Source organism: Pristiophorus japonicus, chromosome 18, assembly GCF_044704955.1.
Source record: "Pristiophorus japonicus isolate sPriJap1 chromosome 18, sPriJap1.hap1, whole genome shotgun sequence".
Lineage (NCBI taxonomy): Eukaryota > Metazoa > Chordata > Chondrichthyes > Pristiophoridae > Pristiophorus > Pristiophorus japonicus.
Genome location: NC_091994.1, coordinates 42,153,953 through 42,177,347, shown reverse-complemented (window position 1 = coordinate 42,177,347; position 23,395 = coordinate 42,153,953). Strand labels below are relative to the sequence as shown.

At 43.2% G+C, this 23,395-nt stretch overlaps 1 protein-coding gene across 1 annotated transcript in view; it reads left to right on the top strand.

Annotated features, from left to right (window-relative positions):
* chaf1a (chromatin assembly factor 1, subunit A (p150)) overlaps positions 1 to 21,075 on the top strand; it is a 56,527-nt gene extending 35,452 nt beyond the window's left edge. The window contains exons 10-15 of the mRNA XM_070859921.1: positions 330 to 410; positions 4,129 to 4,221; positions 4,819 to 5,071; positions 7,497 to 8,020; positions 19,769 to 19,877; positions 20,590 to 21,075. Coding sequence (XP_070716022.1) covers positions 330 to 410; positions 4,129 to 4,221; positions 4,819 to 5,071; positions 7,497 to 8,020; positions 19,769 to 19,877; positions 20,590 to 20,879 — 1,350 coding nt within the window. The 3' untranslated portion in view covers positions 20,880 to 21,075. The remainder of the gene's footprint in view (positions 1 to 329; positions 411 to 4,128; positions 4,222 to 4,818; positions 5,072 to 7,496; positions 8,021 to 19,768; positions 19,878 to 20,589) is intronic.
* Positions 21,076 to 23,395: the final 2,320 nt, after the last annotated feature.

The following is a 23,395-nucleotide window of genomic DNA, read 5'->3' as shown; positions in this document are numbered from 1 at the left end:
GTGCAGAGGTCCCGGCACTGTTTTCAGCGCAGGGACCTGGCTCCGCCCCCAACAGCTCCTACTGCGCTGCGCCGAGGGCCAGAGGACCTGCAGGGAAGTGGAGAATACGGAGGTTTTTTTTAGGTGCACTTTGTGGCGCGAGAAACGGGCGTCAAGGTCGGGACTGCACCGTTCTAGGCGCGGCTTGAAACTTGGGCCCAAAGAGTGCAATGAGCTGATTGATCTAATTGTGTGAATATTTGCTAGTAATTCCAAAATTGAAGCTGATTTTTTTTTTCCACCCTCCTTTTTTACTAACTTGATGTTTAAATTTTAATTTGTTCCTACAGAATTTGTTGGATTATGAAGTGGATAGTGATGACGAGTGGGAGGAAGAAGAACCTGGCGAATCTCTCTCCCATAGTGAAGGAGTTAGTGCAGATTTTTTTATTCTCATTTAAAATGAAACATTTCACTGTTTAGGGAATGTCTAACAAAACCAATTTTATAGATGCTGTGGTATGTGATGAAAATGTTACCGTGATCACGCACTTTAAATTGCACTCTGGTTTTTCCAGTTGTTATTAGTATTGTACAGAAATGTGCAAGATCAGAGGCCCCAAGTTTCCACACACCCCTCCGAACTGGGCGCCCGTTTTTCGCGCCGAAAACGGCGCCTGAAAAGAAACGCGCTATTCTCGAGCGCTTTGCAGCTCGATGTCTGCTTGGCGCGGCGCCCAGGGGGCGGAGCCTACCACTCGTGCCGATTTTGTAAGTAGGAGGGGGCGGGTACCATTTAAATGAGTTTTTTTCGTGCCGGCAATCCTGCGCGTGTGCGTTGGAGCGTTCGCGCACGCGCAGTGTGAAGGAAACATTGGCACTCGGCCATTTTAAAAAGTGCTGCAGAAAAAGTGAAAATTTGTTTATTGAACCCTTGCAATGGCTTGTATTTTAATTTTCTTGATATTTCTGTGTGAGAGGGTGAGGGAGTGCATTCTGTAGTTAAAGATAGACTGTGATAAACGGGACACATGCACTTGTTTGAGACTATTCAAATTCTTTGTAGCTGTTCAATTTTTAACATTTTTTAATAAAACCACATTGCCCTTCCATGATCAGCACTGAGGCTTCTTGCAGCTTTCTCCCCCTGCCGTCGGTCGGGCCCGCCGGGGGCGGCTGCCTCAACTTCTGAGGCTTCCTGCAGCCTTCTCACTGCCTCCCCCACCCCCCCCCCCCCCCTGCTGTCGGGAACGGCTGCCTCAACTTCTGAGGCTTCCTGCAGCCTTTTCACTGCTTCCCCCCCTGCCGTCAGGAAACCGTTGCCTGAAAGGCCTGCCTGAAACACTTTCACACAGGTAGGAACATGGTTTATTTAATCTTTTCTTTGCTTATAAATTTTTATTCAGGTTGGATTTATTTGTATAAGTATAATGATTTATTGTAGAATGTAATGACTTCCCCCCCACCCTCCAACCTCATTCCGGACGCCTAATTTGTAACCTGCGCCTGATTTTTTTAATGTGTAGACAAGGTTTTTTCAAGCCTACAAAAATCTTCACTTGCTCCATTCTAAGTTAGTTTGGAGTATGTTTTCACTGTGGAAACTTTCAAATCAGGTGTCAGTGGCCGGACACGCCCCCTTTTGGGGAAAAAAAAATTCTGTTCAAAAGTGAAACTGTTCTACCTGACTAGAACTGCAGAAAACTTAAATGTGGAGAATCCCGATTTCTAAGATACTCCATTCTGCACCAGTTGCTCCTAAAAATCAGGAGCAAATCATGTGGAAACTTGTGGCCAGAGAGACGACTGCAGTTCATTTGGCGAGTCTCCAAGAAAAAAAAATGCTATGCCCTATTTTACATCCCATCCCTTTCTTTGCTAACTCCACGGGCCCAAGTTTCCACATGATTTGCGCCTGAATTTTAGGAGCAACTGGTGGAGAACGGACTATCTTAGAAATCGCAATTCTCCACTTTTTTTTCTGCAGTTCTAGTCAGGTAGAACAGTTCCACTTTGGAACAGAATTTTTTATTCAAAAGGGGGCGTGTCCTGCCACTGAGTTGAAAGTTTCCACAGTGAAAACGTACTCCAAACTAACTTAGAATGGAGCAAGTGAAGATTTTTGTAGAACTGAAAAAACCTGTTCTACACATTAAAAAATCAGGCGCAGGTTACAAATTAGGCGTCCAGAACGAGGTGGGGGGAGAGGGAAGTCATTAAATTCTACAATAAATCCTTATTTATACATATACAAATATTATACAAATAAATCCAACCTGAATAAAAATTTATAAGCAAAGAAAAGATTAAATAAACTATCTTCCTACCTGTGTGAAAGTGCTTCAGCCAGGAAGAATGCTGCAACAAGCCTCTCAAAACGAGGCAGCCGTTCCCGAAGGAGGGAGGGAGGGAACCGACCGAACGCGGGGGGGGAAAGGAAGCCGTTCCAGAAGGCGGGCGTGAGGGAGGGAACCGACCGAACGCGGGGGGTGGTGGGGGGGGGGGGGAGCCGTTCCAGACGGCGGGCGGGAGGGACCCAGCCGACCGACCGAACACAGCGGGGGAGGAAGCCGTTCCGAGCGGAGGGAGGGGACGAGTGCGGGCCCGACCGACAGAACGCAGCGGGGGGGGGGGAGGAAGCCGTTCCAGACGGCGGGAGGGAAGGAGACAGAAGGCTGCAGAAAGCCTCAGAAATTGAGGAGCCATTTCCCGACGGCAAAAGGGGGAGGTCGTCGGGAAACGGCCGCCTCAACTTTCTGAGGCTTCCTACAGCCTTCTCAGTGCTGATGTGCTGATGGCAATGTGCTTTTATTAAAAAATGTTCAAAAACTAAACAGCTACAAAGAACTACAAAAATGGCCGAGTGCCAATGTTTCCTTCACACTGCGCGAACGCTCCAACACGCACGCGCAGCGTTGCCGGCAGGAAAAAAACTAATTTAAATGGTACTCGCCCCTCCCACTTACAAAATCGGCGCGAGTGTAGGCTCTGCCCCCCTGGGCGCTGCGCCAAACAGACAAGGAGCTGCAGGGCTCTCCAGAATAGCGAGGGTTTTTTTTTAGGCGCGCAAAACGGGCGCCCAGCTCGGAGGGGCGCCCGTTTTTTATCGTGTGGAAACTTGGGCCCCACATTTCTAGATGAAGTAGGGGTGGCATGCAGCAATGTGTTCTGTGCTCATCCGCCTGTAATATGATTGATTGGAAGGACTAGTCTTTATAAAACAAGTCTTTAAAAAGCAATTATTTGGCTGTGAAATGTTTTGGGATGTCCTTATGACATGGAAGATGCTGTATAAATTCTATTTCTTTCTCTCCCTTTTCCGTACGCAAAATGTTAGGAATAACAGTGCTCCCAAGTTTCTGTGTTATATCAGGGTAGATGGAATCTCTACAGACTACTAAATGTACAAGAATCAAATTTGTAGAATACATCATCACTGATAAACATCTTTCCATTAAGTTATAAAGCAATTTCACTTGCACTGAGGAGAATGGGAAGCTCTGAATATCAGTGAAAACCTTACTGCAATTAACTGGAACAAAGAATAGTTCTGGAAGTTGGAGGCAGAGGTCCAGCAGGGGAACATTGCAGTAAACTAACTGGAGAGATCTTTTTTTTTTTAAAGTGTTGATCCATGAAATAATAGTATTTCACATCCGGATACCATTTAGTGTCTTTATACCTGACACTTGCATGTTCCACATAGAAAACTAATGTCAAATATTCAATTGATTCCTTTAAAATCAACATTTGTATTCTTAAGAATAGGCTACAAAAGTTGTTAAACTTTAACTGCTGGAAACTGAAACCGAGCTCAGTCTCACCCAAAAGGATCTTATCCCATCTTTATTTCAGCTGCTTACTGAATTGTGCATTTTCGCCATTTTCTGTTGCCGACAATGGGGACATTTGATGGAATGTGCAACTTAGCATGATTGTGTACAGCATTGCATAACACATGCCATGGATGTGACTTTTCATTAAGTGTTGCATTCTATAGGGAAAAGGATAATGTATAGAAATATTATTCCTGATCGAGGGCACGAGAATAAACCAATTACAGTGCAAATCTATAAATGTAAAAGAAAGAAAGACTTGTATTTATGTACTGCTTTGTCGCATTTTTAATTTTTACTCCTTCCTGTTTAGGATGATGATGATGAGGCAGATGATGAAGATGACGATGATGGATTTTTCGTCCCTCATGGCTATCTGTCTGAAGGAGAAGGTGCAACTGATGAGGTATGGGTTTGTAGTTGAGGCAATGGGACTTATGGTTAATCACCAAGCTATCATTAAAAAACCTTGGCTACCAGATAGCTCGAGAACAATAGAACTATTTATGATGTGGTACTAAGCCACACAGATCAGAAAGTCTGTGCTGAGTTCACTGATATAAGTTGGATCAGCAGCTGGATTTAGTGATGTAAGTTGGACCAGTGCACCTGGGTTAGGGAAGGGTGAGCTTCATTGCAGCCAATGGATAACACGGAAGCGTGGTGGCTGCTGGATGAGGACACCATTGGGCATGGCTGTGATGCCTTTGTGGTCAAATAGCCTCCCAATCTTTGCCATATATAAATTAGCCATTTGAATGAAGGTACTGGTGTGTTGCCTGTGGGGGCCCTCCATTTAAAAAAAAAAAAAAAAAATCAGTTTTCAGATGGAGATTTGGAGTACTGCGAGGTAAGTTTCAGCCTGGTATCTCTCCTGCCCTGGCTGAGACCAGGGAAAGTAACTTGTACAAGCAGATATATTGGTGTTTCGATGATCCGGTTCATTTAAATACTGACTCTTAGAATAACTACACCGTTTGAGTTCAATTATTGCTTTGTTCAGGAGGGTGAAAATCCTGAAAAACAGAAAATCCGTCAAAGGATGAAGGCAAAAGAATGGGATGAGCTGATGAAAGCAAAGAAATTCCAGGTGCTGCTGCCCACCCTGATTGGATGTTTCTGGGAGAACAGCAGTGATGCGTTGCACAGCTCGGCCATGAAGATACTTCAGCAGTTTTCAGTCCATCTGTTTGAAAAGCATTTGGAAGATGAGCAGCTACAGGAAATGCACAGTGGCAAATTAAAAGAGGAACAAAGTAAGATAACTTTCTAGAGTGTTTTAAGTCCATCTAGAATTTGGAGGGTGCAGAGAATATTCAATATTCTCAGGAAAAACTGAGACAATTCTTAAACTTTGATTCCTAACTTATTACAATATTTTCTTGCACAAGATGCTAATGTAAGATTAATTGGAGTGCATGCTACAATCTATGGGAGAAAATTCCTGTTTGTTTTTACTGAAGATTATTTCTGAAATGTACAGTACCTTAAGCAAGAATTGCCTTTTCCAAGGGCAGATCATGGTAGCTTTTCCAGATGCTCCATGGACTGTAGTTTTTGTATTTTGATATTTGGATATTGGAGGCCATGTACATATAAAATGAGTGCCAATGTATCCAGGACCACGAATGAGCAGATCTAACATTTTTGTACAGCAGTGCTCGAGAGCCTATGGCCTGATTATAAATACAAGATTCCAAGTTTGCAACTAAATTCCAAATTAGTAGATGTTTGACTTGGCTAGTTGACATGTATTGTGATTAATGTACCTTGTACATCAAAAGGAGTCTGTTTTAACCTTCAATTAAAAAAAATGAATATAGGCTAAACACAAGAAGATAAAAAATTAGGAACAGGAATAGGCCATTCGGTCCCTCTAGCCTGCTGATCTTCTACCGCAACTCCACTTTCCTGCACTGTCCCCATATCCCTTAATTCTCTGAATATTCAAAAATCTATCAATCTCTGTCTTGAATACTGAACCTCCATAGCCCCCTCAGGTAGACAATTCCAAAGATTCACCACGCCCTGAGTGAAGAAGTTTCTCCTCATCTCAGTCCTAAATGGCTGACTCCTTCTTTTGAGATTGTGACCCCTGGTTCTAGCCTCCCCAGCCAGAGGACACATCCTCCCTGTCAAGCCCTTTAATAATTTTGTATGTTTCAATGAGAGAATATAGGCCTAGTCTACTCAATTTCTCCTCATAGGACAATCCTCCCCCTATCCCAGGAATCAGTCTGGTGAAACCTGTGTTGCACTCCCTCTATGGCAAGTGTATCCTTCCTTGGGTAAGGCAACCAAAACTGTACCAATACTCCAGGTACAGTCTCACCAGGGCCTTCTATAACTGCAGTAAGACATCTTTATTCTTAGATTCAAATCCTCTTGTAATAAAGACCAACATACCATTTGCTTTCTTAATTCTTGCTGTACCTGCATGTTAAAATGTTATGTTTCTACAGTGTTCCTTTTTAAAGGAAGGAAATCACAAAAGCCATAGTGACGACATGAAGGCTAACAAATTTAATTAGGAAAACTAGGTTGGTTGGTATCATTTGAATTACGTAACTGCAGACCACAGAGCTGACACAAAATGAGTGTCCTAGGCAAGATAGTTATTGGGAAAGTTCCCTTTGGCTTGGTGCGTTAATGTCAGCTAGAGTGGGTACAAGGCCTTTTAGATGAAAAAGATCGTAGTTTTAATATCTCAATTTCCACCTTTCCCCTGTATGTGCTGATTTTAACTAATCTCAGCTGAGGGGTGCTCAAACTAACCTCGTCCCTGAGCTTACGAAGGAGTAAAGCAGTCGGGATTCCTTCCCTGACATGTATTTTGGCAACGGGGAAAAAAACTGAACCCTGTTGGTAACTGCGCATGTAGACTTCAGATTAAGAGTTAGTTACAATGGCCTCTATTGCTGACACCTTCCCAATGAAGAATGGCCTCTTGGGCAAGGTACAAAGGCTATTTGTGCCTGTTGAGCCTTCCTTGGCATGAGACAACCCCTTCAGAACTGCGGAGGGTGACCTGTTTATTGAAAGAAAGAACTTGAATTTATAGAGCAACTTTGATATCCTCCAGGCATCCCAAAGAGCTAATTCATTTCTTTCAAGTGTAATTGTTTGCAGACAAATGAGGGTCCCACAGACTGCTTTAAGATAAATGACCAATTGATCTATTTTTGGAGGTGTTGAGGGATGAATATTGGTCAGGATGGTGGGAGAAACTTGCCTGCTCTACAAATAGTAGGATCTTTTGAGTGTAGCTAAACAGGCATATGAGGTCTTGGCTTAATGACTTATCCAAAAGGCAGCATCCCTAAAAATGCACCACTCCCTCTACTGCACTGAGATATCAGCCTCGATTTTCTGCTCAATTTAGCTGAATCTGCAACCTTTTGACTTTGGCAAAAATGCTCCTGTTTAGCCAAGCTGACATTTATTGGGGCTGAACTCTCAACTTTGAGGTGTTTGCTTTACATAGAATATCCAGACTTTTACCCACTGAGAATACTTCAAATATACTTGCATTGTTGCAACATTTATTCTTGGCATGTTTAGACCGTGCGATCCTTCATGTCCTGTCTTGCAAGTCACAGGATGGGATTCATTGTTTTTTTCGGGTGCATGTATAATATGAAATGCTCCCTCGATACTAAATGTGTGTGTTCTCCTCTTCAGTATTAATAAACCTGCTTCCACTTCTTCATGGCAATGTGAATGGAAGAAAAGCCATAATCAAGGAATTTCAGGAGTGGTGCAAACATAAACCTTCTGCAGATATGCTGGCACTCCCTCCTGATTCTACGAGTCCCCTAGGCTCTGATGCCTCCAGACCCGAGACTCCCACGGTGGAGGAGGACTTGACCATTCCGTCCAAGGCAAAACTACAACGACTTATTTCAGAAAATGGAATATATGAGAAAAGAATGGCTTTCAGACTGAGGTGTTGGTACGTACATGAAGAGGTGTTGAAAAAGTTTCGGATGGAGAACCTTCCTGTTCCAGGACAGTGGAATTACCTCACACAAGGCCAATCTGCAACCAAGGAGGACAGTACCATTGCAACAGGAAGTGGACAGAATTCTCCTAGTTTGGGAAGGAACACAGGGCAATGCGTAACTGGTTCAGGCAAGAGGAAGTCAGCTGGAAGTATGTCGATCAAAAAGTTCATGCATAAGTTCGTAGATGCTGAAGCAGGTCAGGTGAGATCTTGTCCTTTTGAGTCAATTACATTTAAGTTATCTGTTGAATGTTTGTCTCATTGTATGCTTTCTGCTCCAAGTAACTTCTTTTCCCCATTGCTGCCACTTTATAGAGAAGAATAATGTACATTGCATTTCTATGGCATTCCTCAGGAAAACATTAAAAAAGTATTTCACATTGAGATCCATCCGTGGCTAACTAAAGAAGTTAAGGATAGCACTAGATTGAAAGCAGACGCTTATAATGTTGCGAAGAATAGTAGTAAGCCTGAGGATTGGGAGAGTTTCAAAAACCTGCAAGGGTGACCAAAAGATTGATGAAGGAAAAAAATAGACTGAGAAAACTAGCAAGAAATATAAAAACAGATTGTAAGAGCTTCTACAAGTATGTAAAAAGGAAGAGCGTAGCAAAAATAAAAATTGGTCCCTTAGAAAGTGAGGCAGGATAAATTATTATGGAGAATAAGGAAATGGCAGAAATGTTAAGCAAATAGAAACATAGAAAATAGGTGCAGGAGTAGACCATTCAGCCCTTCTAGCCTGCACCGCCATTCAATGAGTTCATGGCTGAACATGCAACTTCAGTACCCCATTCCTGCTTTCTCACCATACCCCTTGATTCCCCTAGTAGTAAGGACTTCATCTAACTCCTTTGTGAATATATTTAGTGAATTGGCCTCTCAACAACTTTCTGTGGTAGAGAATTCCACAGGTTCACCACTCTCTGGGTGAAGAAATTCCTCCTCATCTCAGTCCTAAATGGCTTCCCCCTTATCCTTAGACTGTGTCCCCTGGTTCTGGACTTCCCCAACATTGGGAACATTCTTCCTGCATCTAACCTGTCTAACCCCGTCAGAATTTTAAACGTTTCTATGAGGTCCCCTCTCATTCTTCTGAACTCCAGTGAATACAAGCCCAGTTGATCCAGTCTTTCTTGATAGGTCAGTCCTGCCATCCCGGGAATCAGTCTGGTGAACCTTCGCTGCACTCCCTCAATAGCAAGAATGTCCTTCCTCAGGTTAGGAGACCAAAACTGTACACAATACTCCAGGTGTGGCCTCACCAAGGCCCTGTACAATTGTAGCAACACCTCCCTGCCCTTGTACTCAAATCCCCTCGCTATGAAGGCCAACATGCCATTTGCTTTCTTAACCGCCTGCTGCACCTGCATGCCAACCTTCAATGACTGATGTACCATGACACCCAGGTCTCGTTGCACCTCTCCTTTTCCTAATCTGTCACCATTCAGATAATAGTCTGTCTCTCTGTTTTTACCACCAAAGTGGATAACCTCACATTTATCCACATTATACTTCATCTGCCATGCATTTGCCCACTCACCTAACCTATCCAAGTCGCTCTGCAGCCTCATAGAATCCTCCTCGCAGCTCACACTGCCACCCAACTTAGTGTCATCCGCAAATTTGGAGATACTACATTTAATCCCCTCGTCTAAATCATTAATGTACAGTGTAAACAGCTGGGGCCCCAGCACAGAACCTTGCGGTACCCCATTAGTCACTGCCTGCCATTCTGAAAAGTCCCCATTTGCTCCTATTCTTTGCTTCCTGTCTGACAACCAGTTCTCAATCCATGTCAGCACACTACCCCCAATCCCATGTGCTTTAACTTTGCACATTAATCTCTTGTGTGGGACCTTGTCGAAAGCCTTCTGAAAGTCCAAATATACCACATCGACTGGTTCTCCCTTGTCCACTCTACTGGAAACATCCTCAAAAAATTCCAGAAGATTTGTCAAGCATGATTTCCCTTTCACAAATCCATGCTGACTTGGACCTATCATATTACCTCTTTCCAAATGCACTGCGATGACATCCTTAATAATTGATTCCATCATTTTACCCACTACCGATGTCGGGCTGACCGGTCTGTAATTCCCTGTTTTCTCTCTCCCTCCTTTTTTAAAAAGTGGGGTTACATTGGCTACCCTCCACTCCATAGGAACTGATCCAGAGTCAATGGAATGTTGGAAAATGACTGTCAATGCATCCACTATTTCCAAGGCCACCTCCTTAAGTACTCTGGGATGCAGTCCATCAGGCCCTGTATCTGTCTTCACAGTAGAATACGCAAAAAGCATTCCTAAAATGGTGGGGAACCAAGGGTCTAACGAGGGTGAGGAACTTAATGTAATTAATATAAGTGAAGAAAAAGTACTAGAAAAACTATTGGGGCTAAAAGCCGACATCCCCTGGACCTGACGACCTACATCCTCGGGTTCTAAAAGAGGTGGCTGCAGAGATAGTGGATACATTGGTTTTGATCTTTCAGAATTACCTAGATTCTAGAACTGTCCCAGTGGATTGGAAGCTATCAAATGTCACACCGCTATTCAAGAAAGGAGGGGGAGAGCAAACTGAACTACAGGCTAGTTAGTTTGAAATCAGTCATTGGGAAAATGCTGGAATCCATTGCTAAGGAAGTGGTATCAGAGCACTTGGATAATCATAACATGATTAGGCAGAGTCAACATAGCTTTATGAAAGGGCAATCGTGTTTGACAAATTTAAAAAGTTTTTTGAGGATGTAACTAGCAGGGTAGATAAAGGGAAACCAGTGGATGTAGTATATTTGAATTTCCAAAAGGCATTCGATAAGGTACCACATAAAAGGTTATTACACAATAAGGGTTCATGGGATTGGAGGAAATGTATTAATCTGGATAGCGGGTTGGTTAATGGACAGAAAAGAGTTGGGGTAAACAGGTCTTTTTCAGGTTGGCAGGCTGTAACTAGTAGATTGCCGCAAGGATTAGTGCTGGGGCCTCCACTATTTACAATCTATATTAATGACCTAGATGAAGGGACCGAGTGTAATGTATCCAAGTTTGCTGACGATACAAAGCTAGGTGGGACAGTAAGCTGTAAGGAGAACACAAAGCGTCTGTAAAGGGATATAGATAGACTAAGTGACTGGGTAGTAAGGTGGCAGATGGAGTACAGATTGAATCTCTTTTATCCGGCACCATTCCTGGCCGCCTAATTTTTTTTTTGGTACTCGCCAATATTCTCTGCTCTCCTGAAGACGGAGACACCTTCCTCGGTCCGATTCTGAAGGCACTGATTGCCTGAGTGGCCTTGAGGGTGGGTATTCAAGTTGGTGGGGGAGAGAGGTTCTCTGCTCCCTGCTGCCTTCGGCGCTCCCTCTGGGGTCAGGCAGGCGGGCCATGTCCTCGGGCTGGCCACTCTTCCCCTACCCTCTGCCAAAGAAAAATAAAATACCTCTTCTTCACTTTCAATGAGTCTTGGAGATCGTAGGTGGGGTAGTGGATCGCAGGGTTGGGGATATCTGTGTCGGGGCTAGCTGGCTGGGGCTGGGGGCCGGCAGTTGTAAAACACAGTGGAACGCCTGACCTCCCTTATCCGGCACAGGCCAGGTCCTGAGGGTGCCGGATAAGGGAGGTTCAACCTGTATACGGTAGGGAAATGTGAGGTTATTCACTTTGGTAGAAAGAATAGAAAAACAGAATATTTTTTAAATGGTGGTCAGAGATTTGGGTGTCCTTTGTCGAAGAAACACAAAGCTAGCATGCAGACACAGCAAACAATAAGGAAGGCAAATGGCATGTTGTCCTTTATTGTCACAGGGTTGGGGTATAAGAGTAAGGAAGTCTTGCTACAATTGTACAGGGCCTTGGTGATACCACACCTGGAGTACTGTGCACAGTTTTGGTCTCTGTCTAAGGAAGGATATACTTGCCTTGGAGGTGGTACAACAGAGGTTCAGTAGATTGATTCCTGGAATGAGAGGCCTGTTGTCTTATGAAGAGAGACTGTGTAGAATGGGCCTACATTCTCTGGCGTTTAGAAGAATGAGAGGTGATATTCAAACATACAAGATTCTGAAGGGGATTGACTGAGTTGATGCTGAGGGGTTGTTTCCCCCTGGCTAGAGTGCCTAGAACTAGGGGTCACAGTCTCAGGATAAGGGGAAGGCCTTTGAAGAAATTCTTCCTCATCTCTATCTTAAGTGGGTCGTGAATCTTTGGAATTCTCTGCCCCAGAGGGCTGTGGATGCTGAGTCTCTGAATATATTCAAGGCTGAGGTAGATAGATTTTTGGAGTCGAGGGGAATCCAGGGATACGGAGATTGGGCGGGAAAGTTGAGTTTGATGATCAGCCATGATCTTGAATGGCGGAGCAGGCTCAATGGGCTGTAGATCCTACTCCTGCTCCAATTTATTATGTTCTTATGAGATCAAAACGATGGATAGATCAAAGACACAGTTGTAGAGTGGTGTTTTTAAGGAGATCTTTGAAGCTGAGACAGATGATCAGGTAGTAGCTGAGCAAGTACCTGCTAATGTTGAAGTGAGAGGATAAGGGCAAGCCCAGTGTTACATAGAGAATAGAGAGGGTGTGTGTGAGGGGCCCTAAGATAGGAAGATCGCAACGGTAAGATGGGTGGGGCCACGGAGGGACTTGGAGCTCACAATTGCCCAGGAGTTGCTCTGGTTTTTTTTGGAGCAACTTGATTTTTCTGGACTATCTTAAAAATCCCCATTTTGCACAATCAATTTACGCCAGTGTAAGTGAGTTAGTTAGGATTTTTTTAGTTTTTTTTTCAAAAGTGGGTGTCACCAGCCACCAACGCCCGTTTTGGCCATTTAGGCCAGCTAATAGTTACTCCAAACTAACTTAGGCCACCGTATGTGGCCACTTGTGAAAACCCTTGTGGAGAGTTAAGAAATCAGCGCAGGTCGGTACATCGGAGGCCAGCAGAACTTGACTTAGAATGTGAATAGGATCAAACAGCTATACAGGACATCATATGACAAACTTCGCAAAGTTAATTTACTATACAGCAGAAGCATTCATGGAAGCTTAAACTACAAAAATAAAAGATATTTGAATTAAATTGCCCTAATCGCACAACTAATTTAAACAACTATTTGTTTGTAATGATTATACTGGGCCAAAATTGAGTTCATATTATCTAAATAAAGTCTACTTCAATAAATAAGATATTCTCTGTCACTTATGTTCTTCTTTCACAATAGTACCAAGTAAATAGACTTGACAAATGGTCACTATTCATGAGAGACAAAACATATTTTACATAATTTTTTCAAAATAACCAAATTTAAAAAATAGAAGTCAGTAAGTCCTATCCTACTTTCATTTTCAGCCTGGGAAGGCAGTGGGCCGACCTGTGCGGTAGGCCACTCGGCCTGGGATAAGGGCGGGACACACCAGCAGCATATGATGATGTTGATGATCGGGTCCCATGCTGCAGCACGCACACTGAGAGGCTGGGGGCATTAGCTGCTGCGCATGCACGCACATTCCAACGCGCATGTGCAGACGCCCCGGCACTGTTTTCAGCGCGGGACGCTGACTCCGCCCCGACCCGACTGGCCACGCTGCACGAAGACCTGGGAGGCGCCAGACAGCGGCCAAAGTGGGGACCATTTTTTTTCAGAGCACTTTTCAACGCAGAAAAGCGGCATATCTCCGGTGAGTGGGCCAATTTTGAGCCCATGAAAACTAAGATTGTTTAAAGTCAGCTCTCCAGGGTGCGGGGAGCCAATGGAGCTTGGGGTGATGGGAGATTGATTTCGCTTGGGTTAGAATGTGGGTTGCAATGTTTTCAAGTTGACCTTTGAGGACCGTTAAGGCTAAGAGACAGATAGTAAAATGATAGACCAGCTGAACCTCAAGCTATTGAATGCATTAACTAGGATTTCAGCAAGGGAAGCAGGAGTGGAAGAGAGCAGTCTTGATTTTGGGTGTCTGGGTTGAAGCTAGCTCAAGGTTGAGCAATATGTCTCTGTTCTGTATCTCCTCAGGTGGCAGTCAGCGAGCTTGATGCGAGTCCAAGTCAAAGGCATGACAATGCTGATAGAGCTTTGATTTTGCCAACATGAAAGCAGAGGAAATTTGTGTCAGTTGGCAAATGTTGCAACAGTTTCTGGATCAACAGAAGTGGCAGAAAGGTAGAGCTAGGAGTTGTCAGCGTACAAGTAGAAGCCGATCCTTTCTTTCTGAAATCACCCATGGATAACGTGTATATGGTGAAGAGGAGAGGACCAGTGGAGCGCACTGGTGCTGACTGGGCAAAGGAGGAGAAGCCACTGGAGGCATTATGGTGCTTGGGAACATGCAGGTATGAACGGAACCAGGAAAGAGCAAGCCACAGAAGTGAAGTGTGGAGGAAATGTTAGAATTTGGAATGGTCGGCGGTGTTGAAGGTCATGGGCAGAGTGAAGAAGATGAGGTAGTCACCGTCTCGCAGCATATTAGGATTTTGATGCAGTATTCGTGTTCGAGGGGCAGCAATTAGAATGGAAGGTCTCGAATAAGGAGGTGGGAGTAGATGTGTGGCAAATTGAAGAGTAAAGGTTGGTTTGAGAATGGATGCTAGTTGGAGAGTATGGAGCAAGGTAATAATCTTGGAGGTAAACAGTGCCAGAGGATAGCGATAGGCTGATGTCAACATTTGCCTGAGGAAGAGAAGTTGGAGAGTCAGACAGTGGAATGGGAGAGCATTAAAGGAGAAAGTGGTAGGATGCATGGATAGGCTGATTGAGAAACTGCAGCGAGCAGAATGGCTGAAGTCTTAGTTGGGAGAGGGGAAGTTGAGACTTGCAGGAGGCAGTGTCAATGTGGGTGGCCTTGATTTTTACCATAATTCCCTCTGCCTCTCTACCTCTGCTCCTTAAAACATACTACTTTGACCAAGCTTTTGGTCACCTGAGCTAATTTCTACTTGTGCGGCTCGGTGTCATTTTTATTTTCCAATACTCCTGTGAAGCGCCATGGGACATGTTGAGTATACTTGCCAAAACCGGGTGCCACATAATTTAGCTGCATGGAGACCTTCAGTTGGGTCTCCTCCCCTGACAGACTGCGCCAAGATATCATTGTTGGAGGACCGTTTCTTTAGAAATGGAAGCTGTGACCTTGGACTTGTCCGAGGGCCAATTCAGAGCCCTGAGAAGGCATGCTGCCAGCTGGATACCCAGTGGTATTATGCTTTCCTGTTGTGTTGTCACTATGGGTTGATGCTCAAGCCAGTCCAAAGTCATGGAGTCACACACAGCTCCTCATTGGTGACTTCTTGGTGCAGTCGAGCAGGAAGTGTCTACTGAGGATTAAAAATGGTGGAGGTTTCCACTTTAGGAAATCAATGAAACGGATACACTCTTCTCCCCCCCCCCCCCCCCCCCCAAAGCTTCTGCTCAAACACATGTCATCAGACCAGTGCAATTGGGCAGTGTTTTAATACTTAAAAAAAAAAACTTGCTTATTTTAATCTGTCAATCCACCATCTGAGTAACCCAATTTTAAATGACTGAAAATGACTTTTTTTTTTAAATACTCAAGCTTTCAAAATATTTCTATTTGTGTACTTGCGCCCCAAATGAGCGGAATTAGAGAGAACTCCAATTGGTGATTCATTCATCCTGGGGGCTTAGCCGCTTTTGTGGTGGCGGACTGGCTTCCAGCGCGATGTTCTTTAAACTAGCGCAGAAGGTCGCAGAAACTAGAGTTGCACTTAAAATTTGCGCTTAAAATTCTGCGATCTTTTGCGAGTTGTGCCGATATGGCCGACTTACGCCGGGAAAAACAGCACCGCAGAGCAGAAACTCGAGGCCTGCGTGTTTATATAAGAGTGCTATATCAAATTTAGATTTTTTTTTTCTAAAATGAAGTGATACTCTTAGATGTTGCTTACCATTGAAGGGATATAGAAAATGGTGGTGACTGGTGTGCAACGGCCACCCCACGTTAAACGAATCCACGCACAGGCAACTTCACCCTTCAATATGTATTTCGGGACCTAGAATGTCGGGTCCATCATTGTGAACTCATCCCTTTTTTGGTGTGGAAGCGGGTCATCCTCGATCCAAAGGACTGCCTGATACTATACATAGAAAATGTAATGCATTCACTCTGTTTGTGAACTTTGTACTGATCAAAGTGGGTGACATTTTTGCTGTGGAATGGAACACTTTTTTTTTCATTTCTGGTGTTTCCCAAGATATGTGCAGCATGGTTCAATACAGGATAAAGCATCAAATGTTCCTCTACCCCAACTTCAGATCAGCACCTGTGTGCCATTACCCACATTCCCACAGTGGCCATGCTGTGCCTTTCCTGTGAGGGATTGCCAATTCGGAGCAGTTTTGTGTAGTCGATTTGTGCCCACCAAGAGCTGCATTAAGACTGTCCAAACTCTCCCCTTTCATCCCATGGGTGTCTCGATGGCAGCTGGTGTAAACAGTCTTTAGATTCCAGCTGCATCAGCTAGGGTTTGTAACTAAGACTACAGTGAAAACTTGCAGTGTCTTGACATTGAGATGGAAAGTTTCAATGTAATTGGAAGAGCTGACTTCTGTGTCTGCACTTCAGCCTATCGTTACTAAACTATTGAGCTGTCTCCGAATCTGAGCAAACGACTTTTTTTTTTAAGTTTAAAAGGTTTATATTCCTATTTACTTATGTAAGTTTCCACTTGAGGTTTAGAGAATAAATAGACTGCTACTGTTATTCTTGTACCAAAGCATTTTAGATAGAATAAGTTGTGCAGTTTCTTAAATCAGGAGTTGAACTGAGAGAAAGTAAACTTGCATTGCCATCCTATCTGGACTTTCCCCAATTTAGAAACTATTCCCTCCCCACCCTGTGGTAGCTGAGCTGTTTTTCCATCATTTGTGCCAGTTGATAGTTGAAGCAAAGAAAAGCTGCTTATATTCCTGAGATTTTTCAGTGGAGGGATGGTGCCTTTTATTTTTCCTCCAGCATCTCCATTGTCACTGAAGCAACATGGAGACCTGCAATAGGGAAAATTATTGTTGCTTAGAGGGTTAAAACTGGAGGCCTTGAGCTAGTGGCACCTTTTTTATTTTCTTCTGCCTCTTTCACTACTCGCAGTATGGGGTAGTCTTAATATATGGAAGGCACACATCCAGCTATCAAAGCACTTGTGATTCAGTACTTTTGAAATCTAGTTTTTCTTGTTGGTATCAAGTGTATAGTCGTGCTATGTTTTTAAAAAAAAAAAGAGCCAACTTTACAAATGCTGCTTTTATTAATCTCTGGCACCAGTGTAGATGAAAGCTGTCCATGTTGGACATGTGTAGCAGCTCAATAAACATCTTCAACACGATTTATTTCTAGCAATATTAGTTTCACCCTGGGTGTGTTGTTAAATCAGAACCCATACAGTTTGTGGGTTCTGAGCATTTGTTGCAGTCCTGGTAAGCTCCAGGAGCTCTCTAGCATTTTGCAAGCCAAGCTTTAGCAATGTAGTTTATTTCCCCCCTCAGGCCAAAGGTTTCAAATATCCACACAACAATGAGGAATCCACCAATATCCCACTGAAAATCCTATTTCCCAAGTTGAGTGCCAATTGGAAGGAATCTTGATGGGAACCTAGTACATGAACTTGTTTGAGAACATGAGTGCATTGATGGAGAGGCGTGAAGAGCTGTGGGCCAACTGCCCAGTCAAAAGCATGATCCAACTTCATAAGTGGCACCTTCACAGGGAAAGGTATATGGATGACCAGTATCCATAGGTAAACTTTAAGGCAGATGACACTATTCTGATCTTAAACACCAGATCCTTAGAGGATGAGACCAGGGAATTAGTAATGGGGAACATGGAGATGGCAGAAACTCTGAACAAATATTTTGTATCAGTCTTTATGGTAGAGGACACAAACAATATCCCAATATTGATAGTCAAGGGGCTATGGCAGTGGAGAACTTATCACAATCACTAAAGAGGTGGTACTCAGTAAAAGTGGATAAATCCCCTGGACCTGATGGCTTGCATCCTAGGGTCTTAAGTGAAGTAGCAGCAGGGATAGTGGATGCATTGGTTGTAATTTACCAAAAATTCCCTGGATTCTGGGGAGGTCCCATCAGATTGGAAAACTGCAAATGAAACTCCCCTATTTTTTTTTAAAAGCAGGAAACTATAGACCAGTTAACCTAACATCTGCAGTTGGGAAAATTTTGGGAGTCCATTATTAAAGAAGCAGTAGCAGGATATTTGGAAAGGCATAATTCGGTCAGGCAGAGTCAGCATGGATTTATGAAGGGGGGAGGGGGGAAGTCATATTTGCTCGAATTCTTTGAGGATGTGACGAACAGGGTGGATAAAGGGGAACCAGTGGATGTGGTGTATTTGGACTTCCAGAAGGCATTTGACAAGGTGCCACATAAAAGGTTACTGCACAAGATAAAAGTTCACAGGGTTGGGGGTAATATATTAGCATAGATAGAGGATTGGCTAACAGAAAACAGAGTTGGAATAAATGGTTCATTCTCGGGTTGGCAATCAGTAACTAGTGGTGTGCCGCAGGGATCAGTGCGGGGGCCCCAACTATTTGCAATCTATATTAATGACTTGGAAGAAGGGACTGAATAACGTAGCCAAGTTTGTTGACGATACAAAGATGGGAGGAAAAGCAATGTGTGAGGAGGACACAGACAATCTGCAAAAGGACACAGACAGGCTAAGTGAGTGGGCAAAAATTTGGCAGATAGAGTATAATGTTGGAAAGTGTGAGGTCATGCACTTTGGCAGAAAAAAAATCAAAGAGCAAGTTATTATTTAAATGGAGAAAAAATGCTGCAGTACAGCAGGACCTGGGCGTACTTATGCATGAAACACAAGATTAGTACACAGGTACAGCAAGTGATCAGGAAGGCCAATGGAATCTTGGCTTTTATTGCAAAGGGGATGGAGTATAAAAGCAGGGATGTCTTGCTACAGTTACATAGGGTATTGGTGAGGCCACACCTGGAATACTGCGTACAGTTTTGGTTTCCATATTTACGAAAGAATGTACTGCTTTGGAAGCTGTTCAGAGAGGGTTCACTAGGTTAATTCCGGAGATGAGGGGGATGACTTATGAGGAAAGGTTGGGCCTCTACTCACTGGAATTCAGAAAAATCAGAGGTGATCTTATCGAAGCGTATAAGGTTGAGTGGGCTTGACGAGGTGGATGCAGAGAGGATGTTTCCACTGAAGGGGGAAACTAGAATTAGGGGGCATAATCTTAGTTTTAAATGGGCGGTCCTTTATTCTGAGATGAGGAGAAATTTCTTCTGAGGGTTGTAAATCTGTGGAATTCGCTGCCTCAAAGAGCTGTGGAAGCTGGGTCATTGAATAAATTTAAGACCGAGATAGACAGTTTCTTCACCGTTAAGGGGTTACGGGGAGTGGGCAGGGAAGTGGACCTGAGTCCATGACCGGATCAGCCATGATCGCATTAAATGGTGGAGCAGGCTTGAGGGGCCATATGGCCTACTCCTACTCCTGCTCCCATTTCTTATGTTCTTATCCTACTACTATGCCAGAAGTACTTTCCCACCCAAGTTTCCACAGTGATGCTCTAGGAAAAGGAAGGGGTGATTAATGCTTCTAGTGTAAAACATGGCTTAAGGAGCAGTTCTTAAAATATTAACTACTTGCCTCTGGGCAAGGCTTTTCCACGAACAAACGAATGTTTAAAATTTCACCCGTTGTATTAACAAGTGTTTGCCAGTGACTTGATCTGTTCAGTTAGCCAAATAAAGTGATGTGTGTTGGTGGCCCAGATTAATTTTCTTTTGTGATCTGGTTAGAAGAGCTAATTTTGAGGCTTGCTTTGTGGCTACAACAGCTTTCCTCTGGTTCCTTGGAAGTCTCACTTTTGCCAGGTGTTGGGCATACAGTGCAAATGATATTTTGAGAGAACAGATTAACCTTGCGGTGCACTTCTGGTTTCTAGGTTGAAGCTACAGAGACTGATGGTTTTCAGGCAGATACAGAAGAGGATGATGATACAGATTGTGTAATCGTTGAAGTACAGATGAACAAAGCTGCTCCAAATAAAAAAGGTACACATTCTAATGTTTACTTCTTCCATATACCTGGAAACACTTCCTCAATGTGCCAATAAATTGCTGCACTAACTAAAAGGAGAAAATAGCAAGAGACCTGAGCCTTTGAGTTGTGGACAGACTTGCATGCTTTGTGATTTTCATGTGTCCCTTTGCCTTGTGCCCATGTTTTTCCTATTTATAGCTGTCACCTACTACTCCCACCCACTGGGAATGATTCTTTAAGGTATTTCCTCTCTTGCAATTGCTTTACCTGTTTTTTAAAAATTTGTAGCCAGTGTCCATACCTTCTGTTTTTAGTGAGCTCTTGTTTGCTGCCAAGTCGCAATGTTGACTATTTAATCTACAAGTGTTTTTTCAATTAGGACAAAGTTGGCCTTTGGTGCTTGGCTTCAAACATCAATAGATTGTGCCATATTGACCCTCCCCGTTACAGATGGTCACTGCCAGTGCATGGGCTGCTTTTCCACCTGATATTTTGTGTGTAAAGACTGTTTGTTTCCAAAAGGGCTCAGTGTAATGATTTGAATGCAAATGGGTGATCTAAGGACATGATTGTTTCCTCCACAAACCAGGATCAAACCTGGATTTGTTTGTTTTAGATGTTCAGATGCTGCCTTAAGATAATATCTATGAAACAATCATGGGAATTTACACAGTTTCTAGTTAATAATGAGATGTTTCTCTTTCTCCCCCCCCCTCCCCCCAGGACCTGCCTCCAATCCCTCAGAGTGTAAGGAAGGATCTGCAGACTCGTGCTCTGGATTGGTCAGCAGTGAGGAACAGCCCAAGTCTAGCTCTGGATTGGTCAGCAGTGAGGAGCAGCCCAAGTCTAGCTCTGGATTGGTCAGCAGTGAGGAGCAGCCTGCAGAGTTGTGTTGTGATTTGGCTGCTGGTGATGCTCAGTCCACAGAGCTAAACTCAGAAGTGGCCGCTGATGAGATGATGGACACTGAACCCTGTGAAAATGCTGCTGTCAACCCACCCAACTGTACCTGAATTGATTTAAGATATATATACTAATAGCTGTATGTATGTAGGGTGCTTTTTTAGAAACTTTTAAAAACATTTTTCTGTATCACTTCATAAATTTTGACTTAAAATACTTGAAGTTCTGTAAAAAAAAAAATAATAAAATGGCACTTTTGCAACAAAAAATAGTAATTTGATAATTTAAGAAATTGGCTGATCATAATTTAAATCATTGGCATTAATAAACACTCGTTCACTATGTACAATATGAAATGTCTTTGTATAATGACATTTTACAGACACTTAAACCTTACTGTTTTAAATATCTCTGCTGATGCACTACAGATTTGTTGAATGTGGATGTTTTATTTAGTTTGGCTGATTTATTGCATTACCAACCACCCCTTTCATAGTACCATTCAACACTGCCCCATCATCTGCAATAAGAAACCTAGTTTGTAAAGCTATTTACTTGCAGAAAATGACCTATATTTAACTTTATATTCTTAACGGATGTTGATTTTCATCCATTTCTCCTTGCCCTCTCTCCTCCTTCCAGCACCTGTAAACTCTTAAATTTCTTAATACATCAGGTGCACATGGGTTATCTGGAGGTTAGTCATTGTGCAGCTTTCCTTCAGAAGAATAGTGTATAATGGACTGCATAAGCCCAAATCCATTTTTACAAACTTGTATTAAAGTTACTACAATCCAACTACCCAAAGCTGAAATGTGGGCAGCAATTGCTACTGCAATTGGAGCTTAGAGATTGGCCTTGTGGGTTTTTTCTGGATTTAATTCTATTAACAAGTACTTACATCCAACTTGCAGGCCTGACCTGAGACTCCCAAAACAAGTACTCCGCCACGGCAAGCAAGCCAGGAATGGGTAGAGGAAACGGTTCAAAGACGCCCTCAAAGCCTCCTTGAAAAAGTGCAACATACCCATCGATACCTGGGAATCCCTGGCTCAAGACCGCCCAAAGTGGAGGAAAAGCATCTGAGGAGGTGCTGAACACCTCGAGTCTCTGCCAAGAGCATGCTGAAGCCAAGCATTGACAGCGGAAGGAGCATGTGGCAACCCAGGCACCCCAACCCCCCGATCCTCCAACCACCTGTGAGAGACTCTTCAATCACCTGAGAACTCATTTTTAGTGTGGAAGCAAGTCATCCTTGACTCTGAGGGACTGCCTATGATGATGATGTGTATTTAAGTTTCCAGCTTGTGTTAAAATCAACACCTGATCCCAAGTGAGATGATGGTCCTGTTGAAAGATGTGCAATTATATAGTCATTTATGACCACCGGATGTCCTAATGCACTTGCAGCCAATGGAGCACTTTACGTGTAGTTGCTGTTGTAAGAAATGTGGCAGCCAATTTGCGTACAGCAACTAAACAGCAATGTGATGACGACTAGATCATCTGTGAAAGTTGATTGAGGTACACTGGGAATAAACACCCCGATAGGATCTTTTACAACCACCCGAAAGCCGACAAGGCCTCAGTTTAATGGCTCATGAATAACGGCACCTCTGGCACTCCCTCAGTACTGCACTGACATGTCAGCCTCGATTTTTGTGCAAATCTTGGGAGTAGAACTTAAACCCACAACCTTCTGACTCCAAGGCATGGGTGCCAATAATATTTGGGAAACCAATTTTTTTTTGGAGGGAAGTGTTGAGCAATAAGAAATCAAAGGGATGAGAATTGAGCAAAAATGATCAATGTTGGAATTTGTTGACATTTGCCTTTTAATCTAGTATCAATGTTTATACAACTTACAAAATCTGCTGATCCCTTGATAAATTAGGACCTGATGTCTGGAAGTCTATCCTGACACCGGTTGTTTTTCTGGGGTGCAACAAGGATAAAATTGAAGAGTGGGGAAGATAATTTACTCCCTGCATACAAGGTTTACCCTAAAAGTGGCTCGTTTAATGAAATGTGCACAATTATTTTTTTGGGGGGGGGTGCAAAAATGCAATGCTGAGGTGTACATTGACTTTGACAAAGGATACTATACAGGAGAAGATTTTTGTTTTAATTCATTCACAGGATGTGACTTGCTGTCACCAGCAAGGCCAGCATTTATTGCCCATCAATATTACCCTTCAGAAGGTGCTACTGAGCTCGTTAGGCCATTTCAGAGGGCAGTTAAGACTCAACCACATTGTGGGTCTGGAGTGACATAGACCAGACCAGGTCAGGACAGCAGATTTCCTTCCCCAAAGAACCAGATTGGCTTTTACAACAATCTTAAGTCAATATTACTGATACTAGTTTTTCATTCCAGGTTTAGTTAGTTGAATTTAAATTTCCCAGATGCCAGAGTGGGATTTGAACTTGTCTCCTGATCATTAGTCCAGGCCTCTGGATTACTTGTCCAGTAATAATCACTATGCTACTATACTTAGGTGTAGTCTTCAAATGAAGTAGGATTAGAGTTGGGATAATAGGATTGGGGCAGACAGAAGTAATTTATCCCCATTTTAAGGTCATTCTCATTTTATATTTTTACATTAATTCTAATGTCCACATTTCT